This window comes from Lotus japonicus, chromosome 3 (genome assembly GCF_012489685.1).
Source record: "Lotus japonicus ecotype B-129 chromosome 3, LjGifu_v1.2".
Classification (NCBI taxonomy): Eukaryota; Viridiplantae; Streptophyta; class Magnoliopsida; order Fabales; family Fabaceae; genus Lotus; species Lotus japonicus.
The window spans coordinates 12256847-12284256 of NC_080043.1; the positions used below are offsets into that span (position 1 = coordinate 12256847).

General features: G+C 35.6%; 3 protein-coding genes and 3 long non-coding RNA genes across 23 annotated transcripts; 3 read left to right on the forward strand and 3 right to left on the reverse strand.

The window, feature by feature from the left end:
- The first annotated feature begins 3192 nt into the window (after positions 1–3192).
- LOC130749612 (uncharacterized) lies at positions 3193–4572 on the forward strand. The gene is made up of 3 exons (XR_009023001.1): positions 3193–3374; positions 4078–4241; positions 4404–4572. It is a non-coding gene; the product is annotated as an uncharacterized LOC130749612 (long non-coding RNA).
- A 519-nt stretch (positions 4573–5091) lies between these two features.
- Positions 5092–7612, forward strand: LOC130749610 (uncharacterized). Of its 6 annotated transcripts, none has more exons than XR_009022994.1 (6): positions 5092–5154; positions 5258–5394; positions 5548–5666; positions 5951–6032; positions 6766–6819; positions 7476–7612. It is a non-coding gene; the product is annotated as an uncharacterized LOC130749610 (long non-coding RNA). The 6 variants fall into 6 exon arrangements; XR_009022993.1 differs by having other exon boundaries at positions 5557–5666; XR_009022997.1 differs by having other exon boundaries at positions 5258–5326; positions 5557–5666.
- A 1839-nt stretch (positions 7613–9451) lies between these two features.
- Positions 9452–13596, forward strand: LOC130749608 (uncharacterized). 12 transcript variants are annotated; one of them, XR_009022983.1, is made up of 6 exons: positions 9456–9865; positions 10350–10800; positions 11401–11535; positions 11712–11881; positions 12513–12658; positions 12755–13596. It is a non-coding gene; the product is annotated as an uncharacterized LOC130749608 (long non-coding RNA). The 12 variants fall into 12 exon arrangements; XR_009022985.1 differs by having other exon boundaries at positions 12768–13596; XR_009022990.1 differs by having other exon boundaries at positions 12848–13596.
- Positions 13597–15702: 2106 nt separating this feature from the next.
- On the reverse strand, positions 15703–19565 carry LOC130749602 (G-type lectin S-receptor-like serine/threonine-protein kinase At4g27290). 2 transcript variants are annotated; one of them, XM_057602980.1, is made up of 7 exons: positions 18077–19565; positions 17348–17467; positions 17080–17237; positions 16778–16988; positions 16413–16650; positions 16176–16326; positions 15703–16096 (listed from the first exon to the last, which is right to left on the reverse strand). In XM_057602980.1, the coding sequence occupies exons 1-7, from the start codon at positions 19356–19358 to the stop codon at positions 15794–15796; spliced, it is 2463 nt and encodes an 820-aa protein (XP_057458963.1). In that variant the 5' UTR covers positions 19359–19565; the 3' UTR covers positions 15703–15793. The 2 variants fall into 2 exon arrangements, with proteins under 2 accessions (XP_057458963.1, XP_057458964.1); XM_057602981.1 differs by having other exon boundaries at positions 17080–17234; positions 18077–19564.
- Positions 19566–21094: 1529 nt separating this feature from the next.
- LOC130749606 (flavonol 3-O-glucosyltransferase UGT89B1-like) lies at positions 21095–22840 on the reverse strand. Its single transcript, XM_057602990.1, has one exon. It carries the CDS (start codon positions 22579–22581, stop codon positions 21217–21219), a length of 1365 nt encoding a protein of 454 aa, XP_057458973.1. The 5' UTR covers positions 22582–22840; the 3' UTR covers positions 21095–21216.
- A 3762-nt stretch (positions 22841–26602) lies between these two features.
- LOC130749607 (calcium-binding protein KRP1-like) lies at positions 26603–27308 on the reverse strand. Its single transcript, XM_057602991.1, has one exon. It carries the CDS (start codon positions 27133–27135, stop codon positions 26773–26775), a length of 363 nt encoding a protein of 120 aa, XP_057458974.1. The 5' UTR covers positions 27136–27308; the 3' UTR covers positions 26603–26772.
- Positions 27309–27410: the final 102 nt, after the last annotated feature.

Genomic DNA, 27410 nt, shown 5'->3' on the forward strand with positions numbered 1-27410 from the left:
GGGAATTACTAGATTTGGTCCGTGATCCATATAATTTAAAATTTTATAGTTTACTTGTTCATCAATTTTAAAATTTTACTGATATCGAAATCTGCAAAGAATTGGTCCAATATGGAGAAAATATATAACAGTCCTTTGACATTGAATCGAGATACGCAGTGACGGATTTATGAGTAAATTAGTAAAAAAAAATAAAATAATATATGATCATTGAAAGCATGAAATATTTTGTTTAACCAATTTTACTAAGAATTTGGATTCATCCACACACAATATTTTCTTACATCTTATTTTCTTAAACATCTTATTATTCAAAGTAATTTTTTTTACCACAATACATATATATAAATAAATAACTGAATGTAATATATGAAGTGAGATGATGCATACATGAGAAAACAAAATAAGAGATAAATGATAAATAAAAAATGTCGTAGAATCAATTTATTACTTGAAACTTGAGAGGTTGATAGAATGATAGTATGATATCCTTAAATGCATCTCTCTGCACATACGTATTTAGCAGCATTCGCTACTAAACCCGAAAAGTGAAAAAGTATTTAGTAGGAATTTCAAACCTACATGCACAAAATAAATACACAATTTTTATGACAGTAGACTATTTTTCCAAACTGCCAAATCATTTTTTTTTAATCAAATGTAAAAATTGTCACAATTTGCATATCTCCGAAAAATCCCGTACTTTGTAAGATATACAAAAATTAAGCACAAAATTTGAAATATAACCCAAAGCATAGCAGGAATCATATATAAAAGGCCATTTTTTCAGGCAAAAAGTTTTCGTAGGGTTGAGCTGACCTTAATCTTTTTTTTTTTGAACGAGATTTGAGCTTAATCAAGTTGCTTGAATTGACAAATGCAAAATAATCTCCCAAATCTACGTATTCGTATTCAGGTCTACACACGGCATGAACATTTATTGATTTTCTTATTTTCTTTCAAAGGAGAAATAGATTAAGGTGAGGTATGACAATTGACAAATTAATATGATGAAGACATGAAAGAGCTTCTTTCATTAAATTATGAATTAAGCTGGGCCACTATATCCTATATCAGTCCAACACAAGGAAAAAAAATCATTTATCAGTCTAGAATAACTATATATATATATATATATATATATATATTGGTTCACAAATAGTTTTTTTGGGTTAGGTAATCGTCTAGGTCGATTGAGAAACCAACGTAATGATTCAATAATCAAACGATTATTAGATGAAGAGACTATATTCTCAATGCAGATTCCTAAGACAATTCAAAAAGCTCTTAGAGATCTCTATTGAAGAATTTGTCTCGATAGAATGACTACTAATTAAGGCTAGACAAAAATAGGTAAAGAAAGGCTTAAATCGACTGAAAATAAAGGGCATAAAGCTTCATAAATAAAGTGTTAGAAGTGTAAATGGCTGAAAGACTATAAATGAATCTTAAATGCTGAAAAGTAACGACATTGAAATGTAAACGAGAGGATAAATGCGGAAAATTTGTAGTTTTGATTGATTGATGAGTTATGTGTTGTACAAATGACTCTTCCTCTATTTAGAGTCAAATTCGACTTACCTACAACGGTTAATTACTCCCGTCTCTACCACGGTTCCCAGCATAATTATATTTCATGGAGGTATTGGAAGTTACTTCCTCTTATCAGTCTAGAAGCTTTGGTTAAGTCGAGCTTCTTTCTTCAGTTGGTTCCTCTAGCATTAACCGCTTTCCATATTTTTAAGGGACGAATCATTGGATGCTTTTTTTTCATGCATTGACCAACCTTTACAATATGTCTCGGTTGTGGACTTCAGACCTGTGTACCTTTCTCCAATCTTATCCAAGTTCAACTCTTCAGCTGATTTATGTCCTACTTGATCGGTTGCTCACATCCCATCGCCTAAAGTTCCACGCGGCTCGTCTGCCATGCTGGCAAGTAGGGTGTTTCGACTATTTTCTAACCGTTGCACATTTTAGTGTACCAACATAAGCAAATGATGAGTGGTCAATCAAAAGTAAATAATACTTATCTTATTTTTCTTTCTTGTTTTGGATTATTGAAAAAAACTGTGTTGAGATAGTTTATCAAACTTCAAAATATAACACATTACAAAAACTTCACTATAAATAACATTAAAAAGTAGGTGCTTGCTGTGGTACCTTGAGTCAATTCAAGGCATGGTACCCAAAATGAGTTAAATTAATAGTAAAAATTTATATATCCGTTAAAAGTTTAATTTTATTATATTATAGTAATGTAGTATTTCATTGTTAGGGACGTGAAATTTATTTGTTGTGTTTTTTAACCTTTGTTATTCCGTCAAATATGGTCATTTGACGTGCATCGCCACAACCATCGTTCGTCTTCACTACTCGTATATTTTTCATTAAATAATAAATTTTATGGAATGAAGTTAATTGAAAAGTAAAATAAAATTTAAAAATGTAAAATTTATGTTGAACAACATAGTAATAATCTATTAAATAACATAATGTGGGTATCACACCCAAAAAAATTTATGGGTACCACAGAATTTGCATAAAAAGTAATGTCTAATCTATCTATCTATCTATCTATTTATCTATCTATCTATTTATCTATCTATCTATCTATCTATACTATATATAAAGGAAGAGTTTGTGCAGCTTTGGGGGCAAATTAGGAATTCAATAATCTATTGCACTACAATTGAAATTTTTAGATGGATATTTTAGTAAAAACCCATATTATTTTCGTAGGATTCAATCCTAACCGTTCATAACTTTGTGGCAACGATTCAGCTATTCTCCTTCTTATTCTACTGTTTCAGTTTCTCATTTCCTCTTCTTTTGTAACTCCCCCTCATCGTTTCTTCTCCGCAGTAAAATCGCCAGCGGTCGCGTCTTTCTTTCTTCCTACCCATTCCAAGGAACCAAATATATTCATAGAAAGAAAGTAATAAAAGTAGAAAATTTACCAAAAGACAATGTTTGCTAGATTTGTCGAAGCTTGGATTTGATGTACGCACATCGCATCACCTAAAGAGGTCTCCGCTCTGCAAAACAAAGAATTTCGTTCCTTCACGACGCATCAGGTGAGAACCTTCTTATCCTTAAATTTTATTTCGCCGGCTTCTCTTTCAACCCCTTTTCGTGGGTTCTAAATCTTTCATTCTTGATACGGCGCGCTGCAGAACCAAGGGAGGAAAATGTCGGCGCTGAGTTCGATGAAGGGAAACGGGAATGAAGAGTGAATGCGACGTAGGGTTTGGAATCAGAAGAATAGGACGACGGAGAAGATGAGAGAAGAGCGTAACGAAAGAGTCAAGGACGAAAAAGGAGTAAATGCTCACGAATCGCGGATGGAACATCTATTTCTTCTTCTACAGAGGGTAACACTCTTTCTACCTCATTTTCTCTTCTCTGTTTCTTTCTTTTAATTTACCTCCCTCTTTTTGTTTTTGCTAATTTCGATTGGATTTTTTTCATTTTCTATTTCAGTTTGATACAAATTTTGGGTTCACTAATATGGTTTTCCTTTTCTTTTCTTTTTTGTTGTTTTATTGGTGTGTGTGAACCTTTGAAGCTTTTTCTAAATCTATCAATTTTGAAACTAGGATTCCTAAGCATTATCGTGGGATTTGATGGGGCTGATCTTTGAAATGTCTGCACGGAATCTGCAATTGCAGCGTGCAGAACATGATTATGTGATCCATAAAGGTTTTATGATGGCCATTATAAACTAAACAAGGCAAATAAACTTGAATCATGCACTCACTATAGTGCTGATTTTGGGAAAGACTACATTACAATTATTTCAGAGCCAAGATATCTTGGTCGTGCAATTTTTAGGCCAGAGGGCCAGACATTAGTTTTTTTACATGAATTGGTAAGTATTAGTCTTTTTGGGCTATGCTTTCTACTATCTGGAAATGCAGTTAGATGGTAAAATTATCAATTAAACTATGGAAAATAGATGGTGTTCAGTTGTTGGCAGGAAATGATGCTAGATATAAACTTTTATTCTTCATCCTACGCTGCAGGGGCAATATACGTTGGAGTTTTGATCAAATTTCATGTCAATCTGTGATGCAGGCTTGGGGGTTGACTGTAATATTGGGAATCTATTCATCACCAAAGTTGCTCCTTATACACCCTGAAATGATTATTTGATGCCCACAAAATTGAAGGATCATGGTTTTGTGGTTTTAAATGGAGAAGTCAATTGCCTCAATTTGGCCACAGAAAGCATACAGAGAGTAAAGATCTCTCATCTTGCAATATTTTATTTTTGAAATATTTTTTTGATTCACAACTAATAATGTTCTTTTATAATCATTCAAGTTAACAAAACTAATTAATGCATGATCTAATACATATTTCTATGCACAGTTTGATTACCTATGTTATTGGTTGTGTAGGCTGAACCTAAAACAGATGAAGTATATGATCAGACAACTTTGCTTCCTGAAGCAGATGTCAGTGTGCTCTGACTTCAGCCATTGGATTGATTGGTACATCAATTAAGGAACTACACCTGAGAGCTAAGAATCAGAGTAAGAGATTCCTACTGCTAACCTTATTTTAAAATCTTTTATAATCTTAGTGTTGCTTTATTCAATGATTTTTTGTGGTCTAATTCTGGTGTGGAAAGATAGGAAAAAAGATCAGTTTGTTAGGGAATCTTTTGTTTTCATATGTTATGAACATAATTGAGAATAAGAGGTGAAGCTTATTAACCATATTTTCTAGACATGCTAATTTGGGGCAGGAAAAACTTTGACAGTGGCAGGATATAAGTAGTTCACGTAGGTAATTTGCTAATTTTAGGAAATCAAGCTGGAAGAAGGTGGACTACAAAACCAGTTGGTTATTTTCCTGTTATTTTCTGCCTAATTGAGATTGCAAGTGGTTGTCAACAGCTAGAGAAGCTTGACCTTTTCAAATGCTCCACAGTTTCTGACAAGCCTTTGATTGCAGGTGCAATAAACCCGAATCTCCCTGATTATCATTAGAATGGTGTCTTAAAATTGGCAATGAAGGTCGACAAGCCAGTGCGAAGTGCTCCTGCACTAAGGTATATATCTATCAAGGACTGCACTGTTGTTTGTGATCAGGGAAATGTTGGCCTGTTTTCTTCACCTTCTTTGGTCCTGACAAAGGGGATTGTTGGTGATCTTCTCCATGAAATAGCATGCTCATGTCATTTTTATCATTGTTTGTTCTGTTTCAGTTTCATTAGATTATTTGCATTTAATACTTCTATTTTCCTTAGGTAATGCGCACAACTTGAACAAGTTTGGCATATTTCTGTGAGTGCATGAAGGAGGAAGCAAGTTAAATGGTAAAATTCAAACTAATTGTGGTGAACACCTGTACTTATACATGCCCACAAGCTATTTGAGTGGATGTGTAAGTTATTTTTGTTACACACTTATATGAATATGCTTTTATGATCGCTCTTGCTCATTGTGTTATAATATGATTGCTGCAATCACTACTTATCTTCCTAAATTATATTTTGCTTCTTTCTATATGGTTGATGAGTTTATATTTCATCCAAAGATCATGCAGGGCTTCAATCTAACAGAGAGCAGGATCTTAAGGAAGATGTTAAGCATGGATAACTTCAAAGGGGTTCGAAGGGGAAACTTTTAGAATTCATCAGATTGCCATTTTGAACTGTAAGTTTATTTCTCTTTTGCTGTTGTTTGTTTGTTTTTTATTTGCTTTGCTCTTTCTCTAGCTGGGTAGTTGTTTTTTTTTATTCCTTCTCTATGTGGCACTTGCATGTTGTTATTTCTACTAAATCAGGTTAAAGATAACATCTTTATGCCTATTTTGTGAACTGGATCATTTTGAATTTTTCGTTTAGACATTTGCAACTGTAATTTTGTTTCTCTTTTGCTGCTATTGTAACATTTTTATTCATATCTCAAGGCTAAGCTTCTATATTGTGATATCACAGATACTTCTCTTGAAGCATAGAGGTGAGAAAATATGTGGGGCCTTTAGGCTGGCAGTGTTCTCATCTGATCAATTACTTGGAGGTCAGCAGCAGTATCTCTAATTACTGAATTAGTACTAAATACCATCTGTATTATCAATCAGTTTTTACATCAAAGTAAGATGTGCATGGTCAAGGGAATTAATGGAGTGCCAAAAATTAAGAATGGTTATAATCCTGCAACTTGGATGTTGGAGGTTACTTTACAAGCCCAAGAAGCAGCTCTTGGAGTTAACTTCGATGAAATATACAAGAATCCCATATCCATGTCATTGGAAACTTGATTCAGATGTTTGGAAGCAAACATTGCTCTTTAACACAGAATTTTTTTATGTATGAGGGTTTGTCATGATACAAGAGTTGGGTGCTCAAAAGAGAACAGGTATATCTTGGAATGGGAGGAAGTGGATATGAGGGGAATGCTATGTCATGTGTAAAAATGATTAAGAATGGAAATAAAGAATAATGGATGGAGAGAAAATATTTATATGATTCAAGATATACATTTTGTTCCTTCTTTGGTTTATTTTTTGCATTCTAATTTCTTTAAAGCATTCTTTTAATCTTTTTATGCAAAGCTTTCTGCATTTTGTTGAGTATGTGTGACTCTAATGTTGTTCTCTTCCTTTCGTTCTTTGCTTTAGTTTTTGGTGCTGCACTTTCTTTAATGTTGTAGCTCATTTGTTTCTTTCAGAGTCCTTTCTCTTTTGTTGATTTCTCTTTCGCCTCTTTTCGTCTTTCAATTTTTCTTTATAATTATTCTATCGTATTTTCAGGTAATTAGTGGGTACTATGTTTAATTGCTTTGAGGACGGTGACAGTTTTGAAAGGTAAGCCCTGTAATGCAATTATAGACCTCATCCCTATTCATAGTTGTTTGATTCTTAGTTGTCTATTTGTGCATGACTTTCACTATGCACGATGCAATACTTTCAGAAGTCTAAACCGGGCAAAATCAGTGAAAAAAAGTTATCACTTTTTGTTTTAGCTTTATAAATTATATCTCTTTGTTAGTAACTGTTAATTAGACTATTTTTACCAAGTAGCTAGGCTACCTCAGTATGTGATCTAATTCTTGGGTTATGTAGGGGTTATAAAAAAGGAGACAGGATATAGGTGATGTAAATTAGGTGATTTATTATTTGGGACATTAAGAGTCCAACCAAGTGCCTCTCAATTTGAGGTTAAGGATGCTTTTAGACACCTTACTCTGCAGGTTTTATGCATATTCCTTGACTGAGGGTTCTTTTAATATTTACTATTGTTCCCATGCCCACCTGGATTGCTTTTCCATTTTCCATTTACTTGACTGAGGTTAAGTATGATTTTATGAAATTCTCTCATTTCTTTTCTCTAATGCAGCTGCTTACTTTGTCTCTTCGAAATTTGAGTGCTTGATGTTATTTGATCATTCGATTAATCTGAGAGGGGGATGCTATTTTTTAGAAGACAAAAAAATTGATTTTGGTGTTTTATTGTGTTTCAGTACCAAGGGAGCAAATGTGAGGTTTGGATCCCTATGACTCCTTCCCCATTCCTGGCCTGCTCCTCCTTTTTGCATCCCTATGACTATACACTCAACATGACTCTTGACTAAATGCAAGGAAGTTACCTTCATACTGAAAAGAAGGCAGTTTAAGTTACACCTTGGCCAGCCACATAAACTAAAAAGAAGAAAAATTATGTACGCTTTAGATGTCATGCTGACTTAGCATCTGGAGTATCTTCAGATGATGGCCATATGAAGCAAATCAAGTCCTCAAATAACCAATTTGCATGTAAATCATCATTGTATCCTATCCTACCCCTTTTCACTATTTGTTTTTTATATTCTAGAGCTTTTTAAACTGCCAAATAACTAGCTACTAAAAGACTTGATAATTGCTAATTAAGTTTGTGTACAATATTTAGTGCAGAATATCAGACAATGGGACCCATTCTTATGATTTTATTTTATTTTATTTTTATCTTTTATTCGTGATTAAATTAAGGAGTAACAACTCTTCCATTAAAATGCGGGTCTCTAATTGTAAGTTAAATGTCATCTTAATCAGTGTTATTCCTTTAAGTCTGTTAAACTCCTATAGAGTGGAATATGACCTATCTCCCTTTTTTTTACAGTGAAGAAAGCTTTTGGTGAAGAGATCTGAAAGCAATATTCAATTTCTTGAGGTTATATCTGTAACTACGGGCTCTATACATTAAAAGGTCACTAATGTGTGCACTCAGTAAAATAAAATTCAAATTTTGATTTAAAATAAATTTAGTTATATTAATCTATAAAATAACTTTAAAAACACAAAATTAAAAAAGAATCATACTAAAAACAAAAATGAATATCCTCGTGCATCGCACGGGTAAAAGGACTAGAAATCATATATTTCTAACGTAAACTAATATTGGTTAAATGTTTTGCTATTGTCAATTTTGACTGAGGAAATTGAATATTTTAAAATGAAAGTTTAAATGCGTATTTTACCATACACAATTATCAATGGCACTAGCAATGATATAAAAAACTATACTAACAAACTACCACAAACAATATGTCGAGCTATTTTTTTATAATAGAGATATTAAGCATAGAGGACATAATCGTAGGTGAACAGATAGACAATGGAATTAGCCTCAACATCCCCTCATGAATTTTTTATCACACATCCATGTCTTTTGATGACTCTTACAGTCCAGATTACTAATCTATCTTTCCTTAAAAAAATCACAGATCCCTAATTTTTTCAGCATCGTGCTATTTTAGCCTTAAATTAATGAGTTTTTGAATAGAATAAACTCTTTAAGTTTTCCTAATCATCAATTAACGCTAATAATTGGTGTTCCCGTAATGATTATAAGAAACATTAATCTAGCAGTTGGAATGTGTAACAGGACATGTCAATAGTTTACTCGAATGAGAATACAATCCACTATATTGCCAAGACAACACACAAACGACAAGGGTTGTAATACAAGTCAAGTTAAAAGTGTGTGGTGTGTCATCACAAGGGAGACAAGACACCGCAAACACATTAAATCCATCACCATGCCACGACCAAACAAAAAAGCCAAAAATCTTAAAAATTATAATATAAAAACAATATATTAATATAAAAATATCTTTTAAAAAATAACGCAAAAATCATAAAAACACACAAAATAAATATAAATGAACACGGGTAAAAAATACTAGTATTTTATATTCAAAGTATAATTTACATAATTTCACATCTATCTATAATCTATAATCTATAATCTATAATCTATCTATAATCTATCTATCTATAATAATAATAATATATATAAAAGCAAAGTTTTGCAGCCTTAGGAGCGAAAAAGTCATTCAGCAATTTATTACACATCAAATTGATTTTTAACATGGGTATTTTAGTAAAGATGCACATTATTCTCCTACGATTGAATCTTGGCCGTTCATATATTTGTTGCAACGCTGCTTCAGATTTGCTGCTCATTTTTCTTCCACTATTTTGCTCTTATGGGTTTCTCATTCTTCAACGCTTCAGGTTTCTCAGTCCGTTCATATCTTCCGCTACCTTTTACTTCCCCCTTAACCTAGCAGCGCCGCTGCTCACATGAGAGAGATTTGAACTCTACGATCTGGGGTGGTGCCCATTTTCTCCTTTCAACCCATTTTCTTCTATGCCTTCCTTTCGAAGTTCTCGAATTTTCATCAAGACTTCATTCACGTTTTTCTTTATTAGAACATAAAGATAAAGGGATTGACGATAAGGGCTTTCATTACTGTCCATCCAATTTCTATTCATTGTATACTTCCTCCCTGTGCCTCTTTCTTTTATTGTTTCTAATCTTCTTTGGTATGAAACTGTTTCAGGTCCATTTTGTTCGTGCTTTGAGTAGAAGGTAATGGTTTTAATCTTCATTAATCGTTATTCGTTTCTTCCCTGAGTATTTCCTGCTTCCAAATTTTACATCGTTTCTTATTTCATGAAAAACTATGCCTTAATTGATTGTCTTAGAATGAATTCAGTATTTCTACTGATTGTCTTGATTGCCCAAGTTAGCATCTCAATCCTTAACCATTCTTCGCTGATTTTAGTTTATACCTAGACAAGATCTGTTCTTAAGAAGACATAAATTTTTCGTCTTCTTTCTTCTTTGTTTTGTTTGTGTGTGATTCATTATGGGCACTGAATTTTGGTCATGTCTCCTAGGTTTCATTCCGTTTCTCTTCTCTCTGTCTATTTATGCCTCTATTCTCCATTTCTTTCATTCAATTTAGATTGAATCATGGTTTTTAAATTATAATTATTTGTTGCTGAATTTGCTGCTTTGAATTATTATTATCTCAACCGAAAGACTCACTCTTTAGATTTCAATTTTGCAGGGGATGCTGCCTTCAAATATCAAAGAAACATCCAAAGAATCAAGGCGCAGAGATGTGAGCATTTCCTATTTACATGTGTGTGTTCCCCCTTTGCTATTGCAGAATTCTGGGCGTATGGGATCCAGGTAAGCACTACTCCTAACAGAATTATTAATTTCATGTAAATGTTCCATATAAATTTGATAAATGATAACAAGGTGTTATTTACATATGCATACCCCTGTGTCATGTGGTTAGCAATCAGGCCAACACTCTTGGAATGATTTTGTGTTTTTACAGTTGAGTTTTTTATTTGAGTTTTTAGTTTTTTTCTTTTTTTTTATAATTTTGGACATGAGAAGGTTAGGGTCTGTGGCTAAGTTGTGTTACATTGCATCTTGATGTTCATTCGAGAGAACTGGTGAAGGGGCAGGGGCTTAGTGAGCGTGGGGAAATTATTCTCTTCTATAAGGTAACCTCCCAATCTGCATTATTGTGTCTTTTAAGATTTTTATTTCCATCTTGGTTTCATTGGTGTAGAATTATTTTAGTTCATTCTCATTATATGCTTCACTTTGATGCTTATTCAAGAAAATTGTCTATATAAAATGACAATCACTATATAATTAAGTAATTGTTATTTCATGAATTATTACTCTACAGTTTCATTTCTTCCATAACGGCTGATTTCAATCTTGCCAAATTACAAGTTATTTTCATTGAATTGTTTTTATGATAGTTAATATAGCAAAGAAGCCTTTGATAGCTTAGGCAGTTTCAAACGACATTACTTTTTATAATAATTGCCAATAAGTGGCATTCCTTTTAAGTATCTTACATTAATAGGTATTTGCATCAACATTTTTATTGCTATTTTGGCATTTTATTTATTTATTAAGTTGTTACTTTGTGGGTATTTTGGCATCTTAGTGTTTATTAGAAAATTTTGTGTGACCTACACCAGTATTTTGGCATCTTAGTGTTTATAATCATTCAAGTTAGCGAAACTAATGCACGGCCTAATACCTATTTTATCTGCACAGTTTAATTACCTATGTTATTGGTTGTGTAGGCTGAACCTAAAACAGATGAAGTATATGATCAGACAACTTTGCTTCCTGAAGCAGATGTGAGTGTGCTCTGACTTCTGCCATTGGATTGATTGGCACATCGATTGAGGAACTACACCCGAGAGCTAAGAATCAGAGTAAAAGAGTCCTACTGCTAACCTTATTTTAAAATCTTTTATAATCTTATTTCAGTTTGAAGCATCATTTACTAATTATAGAACTTGATCCACATTGTCAATTTCCCTCCCAGACAGAGATTGTGGTATCGCATCATAAAGTTTGTTCTTTTCTCACTAGCTTTTCTTCTTTGCAGATATTGTTTCTGCAACCACAACTTTTCTTTTTGCAGATATTATGTCTGCAATTGATCTCATCCCTTTGTTGCTTCAATATTCTATAAATGCTTCTCCTGGATGTTCCCGGTTGCATTGTTTTGGATTCTCTTTGATTCTACATGCTTGGATGATCAAGTAGCCAATTAAGGTTTGAATCTTATCTTGGTGTCTTCAATCCATACCATATTTTTCAACAGTGATGTAATTAGAGTAAATGAAACTCCTATACTTCATCCCCCTTTTCCTCATTATGCTTGCACATGCTCTTGACTTGCTTTTTGCTATGATTCCTAAATTCGTTAATTTGCTTTCAGAAAATGTTACTATACAGCATACAATAAGGTCTTAGTAGAGAGTGGAATGGAGGAATGTGCTACCCTGAATTTATGAGTTGTATCACTACCAAGAATGGTTATTTATTTTCAAGTTAGAGGGAAGAAAATAGGAATCACATAGCCATGCTGTTGGATTTTTATTTTGGTTTTGACATTCATATTAAGCATATGCATGATGCATCTGAATTTTAACATAGTGATAAAGCTAATGAATGAAAGATTAAAAAAGCACATGATAGTAGCTCCTTGGTTTTGATTGAATATGTTTCTGTTTATTTTTATTTTCGCAATTCCAAGAATCAAGTCTCAAATCTAAATGCTAACTGTTGCAAGGTTTTGGATTCTCTAATTCTGCATGCTTGGTAGAATGAGTAGGAAATTAAGGTGGTGAATCTTATCTTGGAGTCTTAAATTGATATCACAACCAGCTATATTTTTCAACAGTGTGATTCAAGTGTATCATCTTATCCGAACTAAAGGCAGATGTTCTCAGGAACGAAAAAAGTAGGAGTAACGAAGAAGATAAATGAGAATGTATATGAGAATTCTTACTGAATGTACAAGTTGTTGCATTGTTGTCTCCCACCAAGGTATGAATCATCCGTCTTTTTACTTTTTTCACCTTTGTTATTTCTTTCCTCTTTCACTCCCATTCCATGTTATGTTTTTTTTTGCCTTCTTTGAAGTTTTATTTTTCAGCCTATGCATTCCCAAGACTATTCACAAGTACAATGCTTATAAGGATGTTGGTCTTTCTACTTACTGATTATATGAATTAGAATTATGTGAGCAGAGAGAGAAGGCTGGGACAGAAAAATGCTAAAATGAGTTATTTTAGATTGCAAGAACGTCAATCTTTCCAGAACAAGAAAGTAAAGTTCTCAGCCAGCAGAGGCAGCATCAAAGTGAAGGACAAGAAAGTAGTGGACAGAAAGATTCATATGCTAATCAACCTCTGATCAATTGTATCAAGTGAAATGCATTTAGAAACTGTACAGGTTATTGTTGTTGATTCTCAAGAGGATGATAGTACGGATAATTGAAGCGCATAAGCTTTGTTGAGTTCAACACTACAGGTTTTGGTTAAAATCTGATGGCTAGAATGGTATATGTGGAGGGAGAAGGGTTATGGAAAAATTGTCAAGGCATGGCACTGCCCATTAAGGTTATCCAAAGGCCTAAGTCACTTGATTTAGGAGTGCAATTCTCTAGCAGCCCTGATGAGCCAGCCACTGAGGGAGCTGTGATCAAGTCTTCAAGAATTGGTGCTTTGGAAAACATACCAAAGAATTTGGATCGAAGATGATGGCTAAGACAGTAGGTAGAGAATCATAATGTAATTACACCATTGAGTGTTGTTAGGCTACCGAAGTCATGACTCATGAGGACTAGGCTCCAAAAGTTAATTTAGATTTCTTTATTTTTTGCTCCTTTCTAATTGTATATTGGCCTAAGATTATGATTCACCTTTGTAGTTTAGCTTTAGCACGCATTTTCTAACAATGGAATTCACTATGTTAAAATGTTATATTTTCTTGCGTCTATAAACATCTCTTTAAAAAAGGGAATGTTATTTGAGAAGTATCTTTCTAGGGATTTTACTTAAATATGTTTAAATTGGCATTGAAGATGTTCCTTTGCTAATGGAAATAGCAAAGGAACACTGAGGATGAAAAAGTTATAATGAATTGTAAGAGAACAACAATGGAATGATACTTGGGGAGCGGTTGATAATTCGGCCAGTTGCTGAATTTAGGAGAGAGAGATAGCATTGGCTTTTGCTCTAAGGGTGACGCATTGAACTTTATGTGATAGTGACTAGGTCTCATCCGGTTAATGTTAGAAACATTCTTTTTGTGCCTTTTAAAATTCTAAATTAAAACTATAAAAAATTAACCCACTATACTAATTATTATGACAATAATAGTTCTTAAGTTTATTCTTAATGTAAATGTTTCACTTGAAAAAAAATTAAAAATATGAAAACTTACTCAGTGTCTTTTTTTCTCAATCGGAAAACTATATTTAATGTCTTTTATTAGCTCATATATATTAATCTCATATTAATTTGTTTGATAAAAAATCAAATTAAATAATGGAAGTGCAAAAGTTTTAAAGAGCAATTTATATACACACCACATGTAAGGTAAATAGTTGTAGAAGAAAGGGTTAGTGCAAAGTTGTTTTTGGCATTGATATAAAATTTAATGGTAAAACCTGTAACGTTAATTTTAAAGATTAATATTAATATATTCAATAATTGTAACTAATAAATCATGCCTTATGAAATTCTCAAACTGATATGAATTAAAAACTATTATTATGTAACCAATAATTTTTTAATAAAACACTACAAAACATTTTGAAATTGTTATAAACTATAATGATAAATTAGCATGAGGAAATTGATAAATTAGATCTATGAAGTATTAACTTAAATTTGTAAAACAGTAAAATAAATGTCAATCATATACCCACTTAATAAACAATTATGTGCACACTTCAATTGAGGTGGTTACAAAACATCTTTTATGTTTTAAAAAGAAATTGAGTAGTTACAAACATAAGTTAGACTTTATCTCAACTTAAATTTCAAAAATGCAAAATAATTTTCAATCATGTCCCCACTTTGATCGAGGTGGTTACTGCGGGGTTTTATTCATTGACATTGTGAGGATGAATATGAATGTGATATTGTTTTTATCATCAATTTGCTAATTATTGGAAGGAAGGGGAAAAGACCACAGAAGAATAAAGAGAAAATATTGAGAGTGATTTCTCATTAGCGGTGGGTTGGGTAAATTGTTAATCTAATCGGCCTATTAAGCTTCTAGCTGAGCTAAGGATGATTGATCTGTTTTTAAGAGAGGTTTCGTGCTTAGGTGTCTCTCATATTTTTAGAGAAGCTAATGATCTAACTGAGCTGATCACTTAGAAAAGGAGGGGTGTGGTAGGACTTACCCTTTGTGGAGTCTCTTACCTTAGCTTGGTAGCTCTTAGCATAAAGAGTGTTTGTATTTCCTACTTGAGAAGGACGGTCTCACGCTTTTTCATTAATAAATTATTTCGTTTCCAAAAAAGAATTAAGAGAAAACAGACAATATCATCGTGAAATTATGAAGCTTATATTAAATGCAACTAAATATTGCTAATGGTTGAAATTTGAATTAAGAATGAAACAGTAAGATTAAAATTGAAAGCCAGTTAGTAAATACTAATTTGCATATTCAACTTTTGTTTGGGTAGCTGAAATAATGATTAAGATTCTAAAATATTTTATATGAATACAATTAAATAATGATTTAGATTATAAAAGATTTTGAGTTCAAAAAAAGATTATAAAATATTCCATTAATAATGATTTTATATGAAAACATTAAATATAAAAAAAAAGAGATTCAAAAACATGACTGCAACAAACACGCTGCCATTTCAATAAAAAAAACACGTTGCCCATTTTTAAAATTTCAAAATTGGATTTAAAGCATTTAATTAGTAATCAGTTTCAAAAAAAAATTAGTAACCCCATTATTTTCAACTGATTGAGAATTTAAAGGAAGACCTATTAATTGCATTAAAAATTAGTAACCGCATTATTTTCAACTGATTGAGATTTAACAAAAAAAAAAAAACATACACAAAACTCAAAAATTAATATCCCTCGTGCATCGCACGGGTAAAAAGTACTAGTATAATATAAAGAAAAAAAAGATAAGTTAATTCCTCTATCTAGCATGTATAGATATAGTTATTTCATTCATTGAAGAAGATGTCTGTTTTCCAGAAGAATGTTCTCCTTCAATCGACACCTTCTTAATTAAGAAACCAGGTTCCTTTGGTTCAGGTAAACTATTTTCACTGCTCAACATCACGACCACTGAAGTCATGTTTGGCCTATCATCAGGATGATGTTGTAGACATAAAAGAGCAATTTGAATGCAGCGTAAAACTTCAGATTTAATACATGAGTCACTCATGCAATCATCTATCAATTCGTGTGCATTGCCCTCTTTCCACAATCTCCATGCCTACAAAAATTCAATAAAATTGTAATTAATCCACTACTAATGTGTGATAGGAAAGCCAATGATTCTTTTAGTTACTTACATGTTCAATAAGATTGTGATCATGGTCATGGTAGGTAAGTGCTCTATTCTTCCTTCCACTTACAATTTCTAGCAATAATACGCCAAAGCTAAATACATCCGACTTTATAGAGAATAATCCATCAATTGCATATTCAGGTGCCATATAACCGCTGAAAGTATTCACAGAAGAATTAATTTTAATGCTAAACTAATCATATTAAAACTTAAGCTAGAGGTATATATCTAAGATACTTACTATGTCCCAACTATTCTATTTGTTGTGCCTTCAATTTGATCACCTCCACATATTCTAGCCATGCCAAAATCCGAAATTTTTGGATTCATATAATTGTCTAATAAAATATTACTTGCTTTAAGATCTCTATGTATGATCCTTAATCTAGAATCTTCATGAAGATAAAGAAGCCCTCGAGCAATTCCATACAAGATGTTAAAGCGCATACACCAATCTAACAATTTACTTTGAACCGAATCTGTCAAGATTGTCAAATAATTTAATTAGTCCTTTCTTTCAAGTATGATTAGTAAAACAATCCATACTTATACTATACTAAATATGGATCTCATACTATACTAAATATGAAGCTCTGCAATACTCACCAAAAATAAATGAATCCAGGCTTTTGTTGGACATGTATTCATACACCAGCATTTTTTCCTCTCCTTCAATGCAACAACCAATAACTTTGACAAGATTTCGATGTTGAAGTTTGGCACACAATATAACTTCATTCTTAAATTCTATCAATCCTTGCCCTGAACTTCTTGAAAGCCTTTTAATTGCAATCTCTTGTCCGTTTAGTAATGTACCCTAAATGTTTTAGTTAAAGAAAAATAAGACAGATAATGAGATCCTTGAGTTTCCCTTCACTTTATTAGTAGAGTACATATGTCAAATTTACCTTGTAAACTGGTCCAAAACCACCTTCACCAAGTTTATTGTTGATTGAGAAGTTATTGGTTGCATTGAGTATAGTAGGGACATCAAAGAAAGGAAGCTCCAAGTCATCATCACCACCTTCATCTATCTCTTTCACCAACATGGTTTTGTTTACTTCTTCTTTTTATTAAGTGAGATCAATGTCAGAAAATGTATGTGGAATGACTGTACTATTTGGGTGTTTATGTATCATAAATGAGTAAAAAATTCCTTTTGACAAAGAAACTTACCTTTATTCTTGGTCTTTGTAATGCAAATGTAGGAGAATCCCAATAACATCATCACCAGAACAACTGAAACTGTGATTGTTACTGTCAAGACTACCTTTTTCCTACCCCCATCTTTTGCATCTGCATTTACAGTAAGATAGAGAATTAGTTTTAACTGAGTTAGCTGAGTTAGATTAGATGTGAATTTTAATTGAACTAACTGACTATTTGTTAGAGTCTATTAGAGCTAGTACTGTAGTTATGCAAGCTAACTAACTAATGGTGCTATTAGAGACTATAAATAAGCATCATTGATGTATCACAAGATTCAAACTAATGAGAATCATTTTCTCTCAATTCTCTATGGAATTCATACAGCTTTTGCTTCACGCTCTTTGATGAGTTTTCTCATAACTTAGGCCTAAAAGTAATGGCCTTCTTTTTTTTTTGTTGATAAAAAATGGTAGAACGGAGAGAAAGCACATTTTGACTACTGGACATGGCATCAGTGGCATGCTAGGAAGGCCAACAGAGGCCTACTCCTAGTAGGAGTGCTGGGGGTCTCCTCGAGGAGGATTTACCCACCAACTGAAATTTTAGTAACCCGAGGAGATTCGAACCCTCAACCTATAGGGAGGAGAGAGTTGAACCCGGAACCTAAATCTAGTTGTGTCAACCCCGTGTTGGTAAAGTAATGAACTTCAAATTATAAGAGAACTTATGAGAATAATGGATTACCATAAACTTTACCTGTATCTGAGGTGTCTGTGCGAACATACAGATCTTGTCCACTTGGTGAAACCCTCAAATCAACAAGATCACCAAACCAGATAGAACAACCACTACCCCCTCCACTTGGATCCAAGTTTGCATAAGCAGTGCAAGAACAATTTTCCAAGCATTTGGCGGCGCAATCCTTCAATGTCATATTCTCATTAATCCAAGAATTTGTAGTATCAGGCAACTTCATGCTACTAAATAGACTAAACCCATCTCTGTTTTTCACCCCACACCTCCACTTCTCACTCCTCACACACCCTTCTGTCCAATCCATTGCATTCCATTGCTGCGGCAATTTCGGCTCGAATCCATCTAAACACTGACACCTTGGGGATCTATCAATGATGCAATTTCCATTCGCGCCACAAACGTCATAAGAATCGCAATCATCTTGTGGCAAGGATTGGTAAACAGTCCAAGTTTTGGACTGAGGAATCCATATGAGGCGTTGGCGAAGAGAACGGGTTTGATTCAAAACAAGTATGGAAATCACAGAACTATTCTTGAGAGTGAACATGTAATACACCCCTTCTTCATTGTTGACAAATTTGTAATCATAGAGTGGATTAGCCATCAATCCAACAACACTACTTGAACGAGGACCAGTCCATGGTCCTGTTCTGTAGTACTTAACTGAGCCTTTCCAAATTAAGCTTTCAGGATTGGTTGTGATCACCATATCTGAACTCAAGTCTCCTGAAGATGGATCATCCCAGTTTTTCCAGGCGACGAGACGCTTGTTAAGACCAGTTTTTCTGTCCCATCCAATCTTCATTCCTGGTAACACTGTATCACAAGGATGATCAAAGCTCTGCCACGAAAAAAATTCTTCATTGTTGTTGTTCTCTTCTCTAATTACTAAGTTTCCAGTGTCTAAGAGCTGCGCAACTGGACTCGCCGCCTTAGTGGTTGCATTTGTTGACCAGAGAATTGAGTTGTTTTTGTTGATAAGCACAAGGTTTCCATCTTGGTTTATGATCAGCTGGCTGGAGTTGCCTTTGATTGGATTGTCACGGTTGGCAACCCAAACAACTGTCCTAACTGAGATGATTTTGTACCAGATTCCTACATAGCGATTCGAGGAACTACCGGGGTTGAAGAAACCCAACTCAAAGGTTCCATCTTTAGAAACCAAGGTGGTGTCATCATCAGGAAGTGACTCAAGGTTTGTAATGGTATCTTTTGCAGAGGAAAATGGAGAGAGGAACAATAGAAGCATGGAAATAACAAGCATAGTAGGAAGAATGGCCATTGATACAGGCTATGAAGTTCAAAATTGCTTTGGTTATAGTTGGTATTGAATTACTTGATGATACAAGCATAGGCAGGTTTTCAGTGTACAGAAGGGACACATGACTGACTGCAATTTTTATTTGTCTTCAAGTTGTTGAAACGTAGAGCTCACTCCAAATTTTCTTTGTTTTGTTTAGTCAATGTTGAAAATAATGTTTCTATTGTTATGCTGATGCTAAGCTACAATGTTAGAACCAGAAAACCAGCAGTGATTGCTTAAGGAAATTAGTTATAAATCATGTGTTGAAGCGATTGATGTCACCTAATACTTTGGATATGTATGGTGTAAGAACAGATAACATATATAGTATTTTCCCAAATTTTTCACATACGACCCAGGCCGCGTAAGTGTTGAATAGACTTTCTATTGTGTTTTGATGTGAAGGGATTCATTTTCTATTTTTAAAATTAGACTGCCAATTAGGATTGGCACAAATGGTTTTAAAGTTATACAAAACATGTTGCACGGGTATATCTCCCTTACAAGATTTCACTTTCGAGGATTAAGTTGCTTAAGGCTTAAGCCTGTTGCAGACTTTTCATCGCATAGCTTGGCCTCGACAAGCACGTGGCTAGAGTTGAGGGGACTGTAATGGACCGGTTCCCATCACAAGCTTGATCTCGATAAGCTCGAATCCCGAGCCAAGGAACCACCGACACCGGAGTTTCACTCGGCCGAGATGCACCCTCACTCACCCGATAGTCCACACCCAGACACAAGCACTACCAAGTCGGTCGGTCATATCACGACACGGGACCTTCTGGTTCAAGATTGTCAATTTCCTTTTGACGTTACAAAAGCGACCTCTCGTAACCACCCTCGACAAAGTAAGCCTGCAGTGCGGCGATTGACTCGCATCGCGCGCTTAGTACGCCAGGCCTGCCACCTTACCCTCCACCGTAGGATCACCACCTCAGGGCAGAGGATCCAACTCTCTACAAGCAAGCAACTAGTGCCACCCCACAACCACTATAAATACCAACCCCCATCCAACATCAAAGGGATGTTCTTTTTTTTTATACTAATATTCTCATTTTACATTCGTGTTACCATCATTCTTCCCTTGTTGACTTAGGCATCGGAGTCCGTGCAGGTACCTCTGGTGCTCCTCCACCATCAAGCTGCTTCAGTCTCGTCCGCAACTCAGCTCAGTGTTTCCCTTGCTCGTGAAGGAACTTGAGCCGACTTGCTCCCCCTTTCACCGTCGGTTCAAAGCCTATTCAATAATTCTCACCGGACTGGAGTTGCCATCTCATTTTTAATTTTACCATTTTTAACCAGAGACTTAATTACACTTTTGGTCATTCATCTGTTGTGTAATTGTGTTTGTGCATTTTGGTCTCTCATGTTTAAAACGAGTTATTTTACTATTGTGAAAAATAGATTCTTCCATTAATCTCCCGTAAAAAATTAAAGTATATTGAGGCACAAAACGATGTGTAAGTGGAGCATATAGGTCAAATACTAAGTATAAATATGTTAAACTTGGATCATATTCAATTTAATCTCAGATTCTACATATTTACACCAATAACATTCCATCCATTTACTTTTTCAGTCTTACCAATTGAACATGAAATAAGTGAACAATCATAATCTTCCATTTTTATAGAACTACTTAATTTCTCAACACTTTTGCTTGATTGGGCCAAGGAGGTTTCAAATGTTACTCGTGTAAATAATAGATATATTTCTCCTTCAAAATCTAAACTATTATAAATATAAAATACAATTTAAAATGGAGTTTTGATTTATACACACATTCACTTCTTTTCTACTTTTATTTTTTATCTATATCTTTAAAATGGTGAATTGCTCATTCATTCTTAAGTTCATTGAGCTCCTTCACAAACTCATCCAACTGGTTATAAGAACTCCCACCTTTCTTAATCGCACCCCCGACAACCTCTCTCAACTCTTCAGCCCGCACCCTCACCTCTGTCCTCCCCAACGCCCCCACAATCCTCTTAGCAAACTCCTCCGCATCTGGAACCTCCTCTGTCCCCTCCGCCGCTCGAACTGCCACACCCATCTCATCCACCAGCAGCTTCTCGTTCGTGAACTGGTCCGCACCCATCGGCCACGTTAGCATCACCACCCCACTCGCCAGCCCCTCCAGCACCGAGTTCCACCCGCAGTGAGTCAAGAACACGCCCACTGCGCGGTGACCCAACACCACCACCTGCGGGGCCCACCCCTCAATCACCATCCCACGTTCCCGCACCCGATCCACAAACCCACATGGCACTGTACCCTGCTCCCTCACTGATAATATAAAGTGGACCCCACTCAGCTCCAGCGCGCGTGTTAAAACCTCCATCTGTGTCGTCGTGAGGAAAGTCCTACTCCCAAAGCAAACATATACAACTGAACCGTTCGCGCGCGAGTCCAGCCATCCCCTAAGATCACCGCACGAGACCGTACTGGACCCACCTCGGGCTTGGGCATCTGATTCGGTCGAACCGGAAGCTAAAAGAAGTGGGCCCACAGCCCAAATTCTTTCGTGGCCGAATTCTTTCTTCACGTGATCAATGTAACCTTGTTCCAACTCGACAAACGAGTTGAAAACGACACCCCAAGCTTCACGATTCAGGTTCATGTTCTCCTTATGTGATTCCCACTCCGGTTCACCTCTCTTGTCTCTGAACAAGGTAGATATCTGCCACCATGGTTGAGCTGGAGAGTTCGGGAGATTGGGGAACGAAACGACGTAGTTTTGCTCTTCCGCGTTGTCGTTTTGAGGCAGGTCGCGCCAGAGATAGAGCGAGATGCAGAGCGAGTAGGCGCCGGAGGGGGAGAAGATGAGGCGGGGGATGTGGAGGTCAGCCGCGAGGTGGTGGGTCCAGGCGAGGAAGAAGTCGGAGATGATGGCGGTTGGTGGTGGTGAAATGGTGTTGGCCCAGTTGAGGATGATGGGGTAGTGGTGTTGGCGCATGAAGATGGTGATGTTGAAGAGGCGTTTTTGGTTCGGGTTAGGGAAGTGAGGTTCGGGGAGGAGGAGGGTTTGGAGGAGGGGGGAGTGGTTGGTTGGGAGTAAGGTTTGGTTGGATGGGGTGAGCAAAACGGTGACGTTTATGCTTCGAGAGATGAGGGTGTTGGTGAGGTCGATGAGGGGGATGAAGTGGCCGGAAGATGGGAAGGGGTAGGCTAGGAGGTGGGTTTGGGATGATGATTCAGGCATGGCTGAATTTGGAAGCTTCTTTGAAATTGAAGGAAGAGTTAATACATGGTTGTAGAAGAAGAAGGAGTTCTAGTTATAAAGAGCAAAGTGTCAAAAGGGTTATAGATGAATATGAGTGTGTTAGAAATTGGAAGCTTCTTTGAATTTGAAGGAATTAATATATGGTTGTGGAAGTAGAAGAGTTGTAGTTATAAAGCAGAGGAAAGTTCAGAAAGAAAGAGAATAATTTCACAGAAGGTTGGTTGGGAAAAGGAGTAGTGAAGAAGTGAAGGAGTGTTTTGCTTTATCTTCAAGGTTTGACTAGGGGGTATTGCATTGGCGTCACAGGTGACGATATTTCTCATGGAGATAGAAAGATTTCAACTTTTTAAGCCGTTCACTGATTGTGATCTTTTTGGGTGCGGCTGATAGTGATCTATCCATTGCATATTGTAATGGAAAATGCCTACACACATCTGACCCTTTATTGAGATATTGAGAATGAAAATATATATATATATATATATATATATATATATATATATATATAATAAGTGATGAGTAACAATAGAGGAATGAAAAGTCATCGATTCACGTAATTTATTTTTCTGATGTACCAAAAAAGAAAAAATATATAAGAGATAAGAGAAAAAAAAAATATGTGAAAAAAAACATGTAAGAAATATAGGAGTGTAAACATACTAAATTAATCACGCAGGTTGGGGTGGCTTTGGTATTAGTGATGGAGATGAAGATGATAAGCTTATTTTTTTAAATTGATTTTATTCCAACGTGTGACGAGGACTAAATTGATGAATTTCATGTTTTTAACTTTTCTTTTACACAGGTTTGTAATCTTATGTGTCACGTACTTAACATTTGTTCCTTCTAGGGATTAACGGAAAATGTGTCAAAGGACGAATTTGATCGACGGTTGCAACTTCGAGGGCTTATTGAGTCATCTATGGAGTTCATGGACGAAAATGACCGACTCCTGCAACTTCTGGGACCATTTAGATGATTCACTCCCCATAAATAGACTATTATTTTCAATTTTAATTAAATAGAGAATAACTGACCATACAAAAAAAAAAAGAGAAAGCATAATATCTACTATAGTCTATAGAACCGAAAATTTTACAAATTCAAGTCATCCTAATATATTATTTGAAATAAATTTTTTTTATAGGCATATTATTTGAAATAATAATATAAAACCATTTATGTGATCCTTACTCAATAGTGTAAGTTTTTGGGATAATTGGTTGTTTCACATAATATTTGAAGCACTTGTGGCATCCCTAATCTGCTGTTGAGTTCCTCAAAACTAGGAACTCTGTGATGTTTCTGATTTACTCACTGGAAGCAATAATTGTAAGATCAAGTTTTGATCATGTAGTACAACTCTATGTTTTGATAATTACATGTTAACTATTATGTATGAACAATTCTGGTACTCTAACGTTGTTTTCTGAGTGTATAAATGACAGGCTCTGACTCTGGTCTAATTACACATTAATCAGAAGCACTATGCTGAAAGAGTAACCTACGCAACGCTTTCGCACTCACTATGTTCAATCTGAACAATAGAATAAGCTTCAGAAGATCTGAAGATAGTTAAGCTCTGATATGGATTCAGATCACTTGATGTTCTGAATGCCAGAAGCTCTGAAGGTCCAGAAGCTCTAAAGGTCCAGAGGCTCTGAAGGTCCAGAAGTTCTAAAGGTCCAGAAGCTGAGAAGTGAAGACTTTGAAGTCCAAGAGTAAGCTGGCTCTGAAGACCAAGTACTTCTCCTCTGAGTCCAGAAGCAGAAGTTACAAAGGTTAGAGGATCCAAGCTTCCCTCTGACTCTGATCACCAAGCTTCACAAGTTCCAACATGAAGCATCGCTCTGATAAGAAGTCATCTAGGTTAAAGGTCAAGTCGTTATCCAAGTACAAAAGCAATTGTACTATTCCTGACGACCTTACCTAACGTGTTCAGCCACAGCAGAACCTGGAAATCCCAGATCTGACCTCCGACGGTAGCATTCCATGTAACGTCTAAACCCTAAACCTTGGAGTATATAAAGAGATTGAAGATGAAAGATGCCAAAAAATGAAACTTTGTTCAAGCTCAAGCAATATTCAAATATTCTCTTAGCAATCTTTCTTCAAACTGTTCTTATTGTGTTTACTTTAGCTTTCTGAGAACCAATTCTTTGTAAACCCAAACTCTCAAACAGTTGTTTGTTTTTCCTTAAGGAGACCAAGGTTGGTTAGATCCTTGAGAAGACTAAGAGAGTGAATCTTAGTGATAGCTAAGTCATAGTATTGTTAGTCACTTTGCAGGTTGCAAGTGCAGTTGTAACAAACTCTGATTAGTGGATTGCCTTCATTCTAAGAAGGAAGAAATCACCTTAACGGGTGGACTGGATTAGATTGAGGGATTTATCAAGTGAACCAGGATAAAATCATTGTGTGCTTTCCTCAACTCTTATCTTAGCACATTTATCTTCTGTGTTTGAAGAGATTTGTTAAAATCCCAAGTGGGAAAAGTTTTAGTTTGAAAACGCTATTCAAACCCCCCTTTTCTATCGTTTTTTATACATTTAGTAATTATCGCTTGCGAGCCTAGGCGCCGCAATGCGCCTCCACACTTCATCTTCTCTTTGTTTGTGGATCACACGCGTCGTCGCTTCCTCCGTGTGTAATGGCGCGTTCGACTTATGTTCTAGTCAGCCATAAACGGAAGTCTGGTCGCTAACAATCTTCGTCCTCTTCTCGCGTGAATCACATGCGTAGCCTCCTGCTATCCCTCTCTCTGTTTCGTCCTCATTCAGCCTCTTCTTCCCATGTTCTCATTTTCACCGTGATAATGACCCTGCAAGCGTGTGGGCTCCTATTCCCATGAGCACCACCGCATACACAGGCCCAACTGTCGTTCGAGAACCTTCTCCCAAGACTTTGGCGATGACGAGGTGATCTTCTTCTTTGTTCGTAGCAGCGCGACGCGAGGCCGCATCTTTTCTCTAACAAATCATTACACACGAAGGTCTCACCCTAAAGGATTTCAACGAAGGATGAGCTCGCCTACTTCTCTCTCACTCACAACAACACTATTTCTCACAATGGTCTCTCTTCTTTTTTCTCCTTTTCTCGATGACAAAGACAATGGTGCCACGCTCTCATGAGTGTGTTTATGTTTTTTTTTTTCGATCTAAATGGTATATTTGTAAAAACCTTAAAGCTTAATAAGTTTATGCTTGAGGGAGTTTGTTAGATTGTGAAAAAGATATCTTACATTATCTTTATCATATTTCAGATTATCTTATCAAATCTTAAATGTATTTTAGGTAATTCCCCTTATAAGATCTACCCATTACTATAAATATGAGTAAGTATTTTATTTTTAAAATAAATCAATCATTCACAATGTAACCTCTGGCGCACTTTCGTTTCCTCTACTGTTTTCTCTACCTCCTATTTTATTTACATAGTATCATCGCCTCTATGATTAAGTGGTCTAAAGTTCGATCATTGTCGTCCTCAATTCTTCTAATACAAAGTTAAATTTCGATATATGATAGGTGGATCTGTGCATTACCCTCGCTTCAGCCCAAACGGATTCTTGCGTCAGAAATGTATTAGAAATAATAATATAAAACGATTTTATTGCATTTATCCAATAGAAACTTTTGAAAAAAATAGTTATTAACACTATCTTTATGGCGTTACATAAAAGAGGACTATATCCAGCTGTAACATGGACAACCCGTTCTCCTCTTGTCCTTGTTTCAACTTCACACTCAAACGAATATAAGCTAATGAGTCCGGCACTATCAGGAGCATGACATCCACACATCATATGTCGTGCATTTGTTAACCGGCAAATGAAACTGATCTGATCCTCCTTCTATCCTAAAATTATTGTCACAATAAAACAACAATTTTTATGAAATGGATGGAGTAGACTTCGTCAATTAATCTGACCTCAAAGTCTAACCGAGCGTATTTATTGATATAAACAAAAAATTTGGAGTACAAACCCACGTCATGCATGTTAATTAAAACGCTAGCAATGGGCATAATAATTTATTTCAACTGAGAAATATACATGGAGGATCGAATTCTCAAATGCTATTTTTCCCCCTCTCTTCTCACTAGTCAAACATGTACGTTTCAATTTCCAAAAGTGACCAAAGAAACACAACAAAACAAAGCACAACAACATCAACAACCATCATCTCTAAGTTCTTGCTGAAGGGCTTCCTCCAACCACAACTGAGACCCCTCCATGAGTTCAGGGCTCAATCTAAACATCAACACGCAGAACTCCAGCTGACTAAGCGCGCCATCGCCGTCAAAATCACCTTGCCGGAGCATCGAGCGAAGATCCTCATCGCTGAAACCTTGCAGGCCTAACAAGGCAGAATTCTGCTTGAGGCTGTCGAAAGTGATGACACCTTTGTCTGAGTCCTTCAAGAGGTTGAACCCATTGCAGAGCTCGTCTATGAGGCCGTCACCGCCTAGCTTGTTCGCCATGAATGGAAGGGAGTCATGGAAATGATGGGGTTGTGGGTTTTGTGATGCCATTATGGATGAAGAAGAAAGAGAGAGATGGATGAGAATGGGTGAAGAAGAAGAAGAAGGGAATGTGGTATATATAGAAAGTGCATTAATTGGGTGATTTTTTCCAAGAAGGAGAGGGGTGGTTGCAAGAGGACAACAAAGGTAGCTAGAGATGAGGAAGAGGTTGAGTTATGCTGTGTTGGATTGGACTTGGTGTTACTTGCCTGGTGCTTTCGTAGAAGGTCTCATGAGGGTTGAGCCGTCCACGAGGAGATGTGGAAAGACTTTGGTTATCTTTT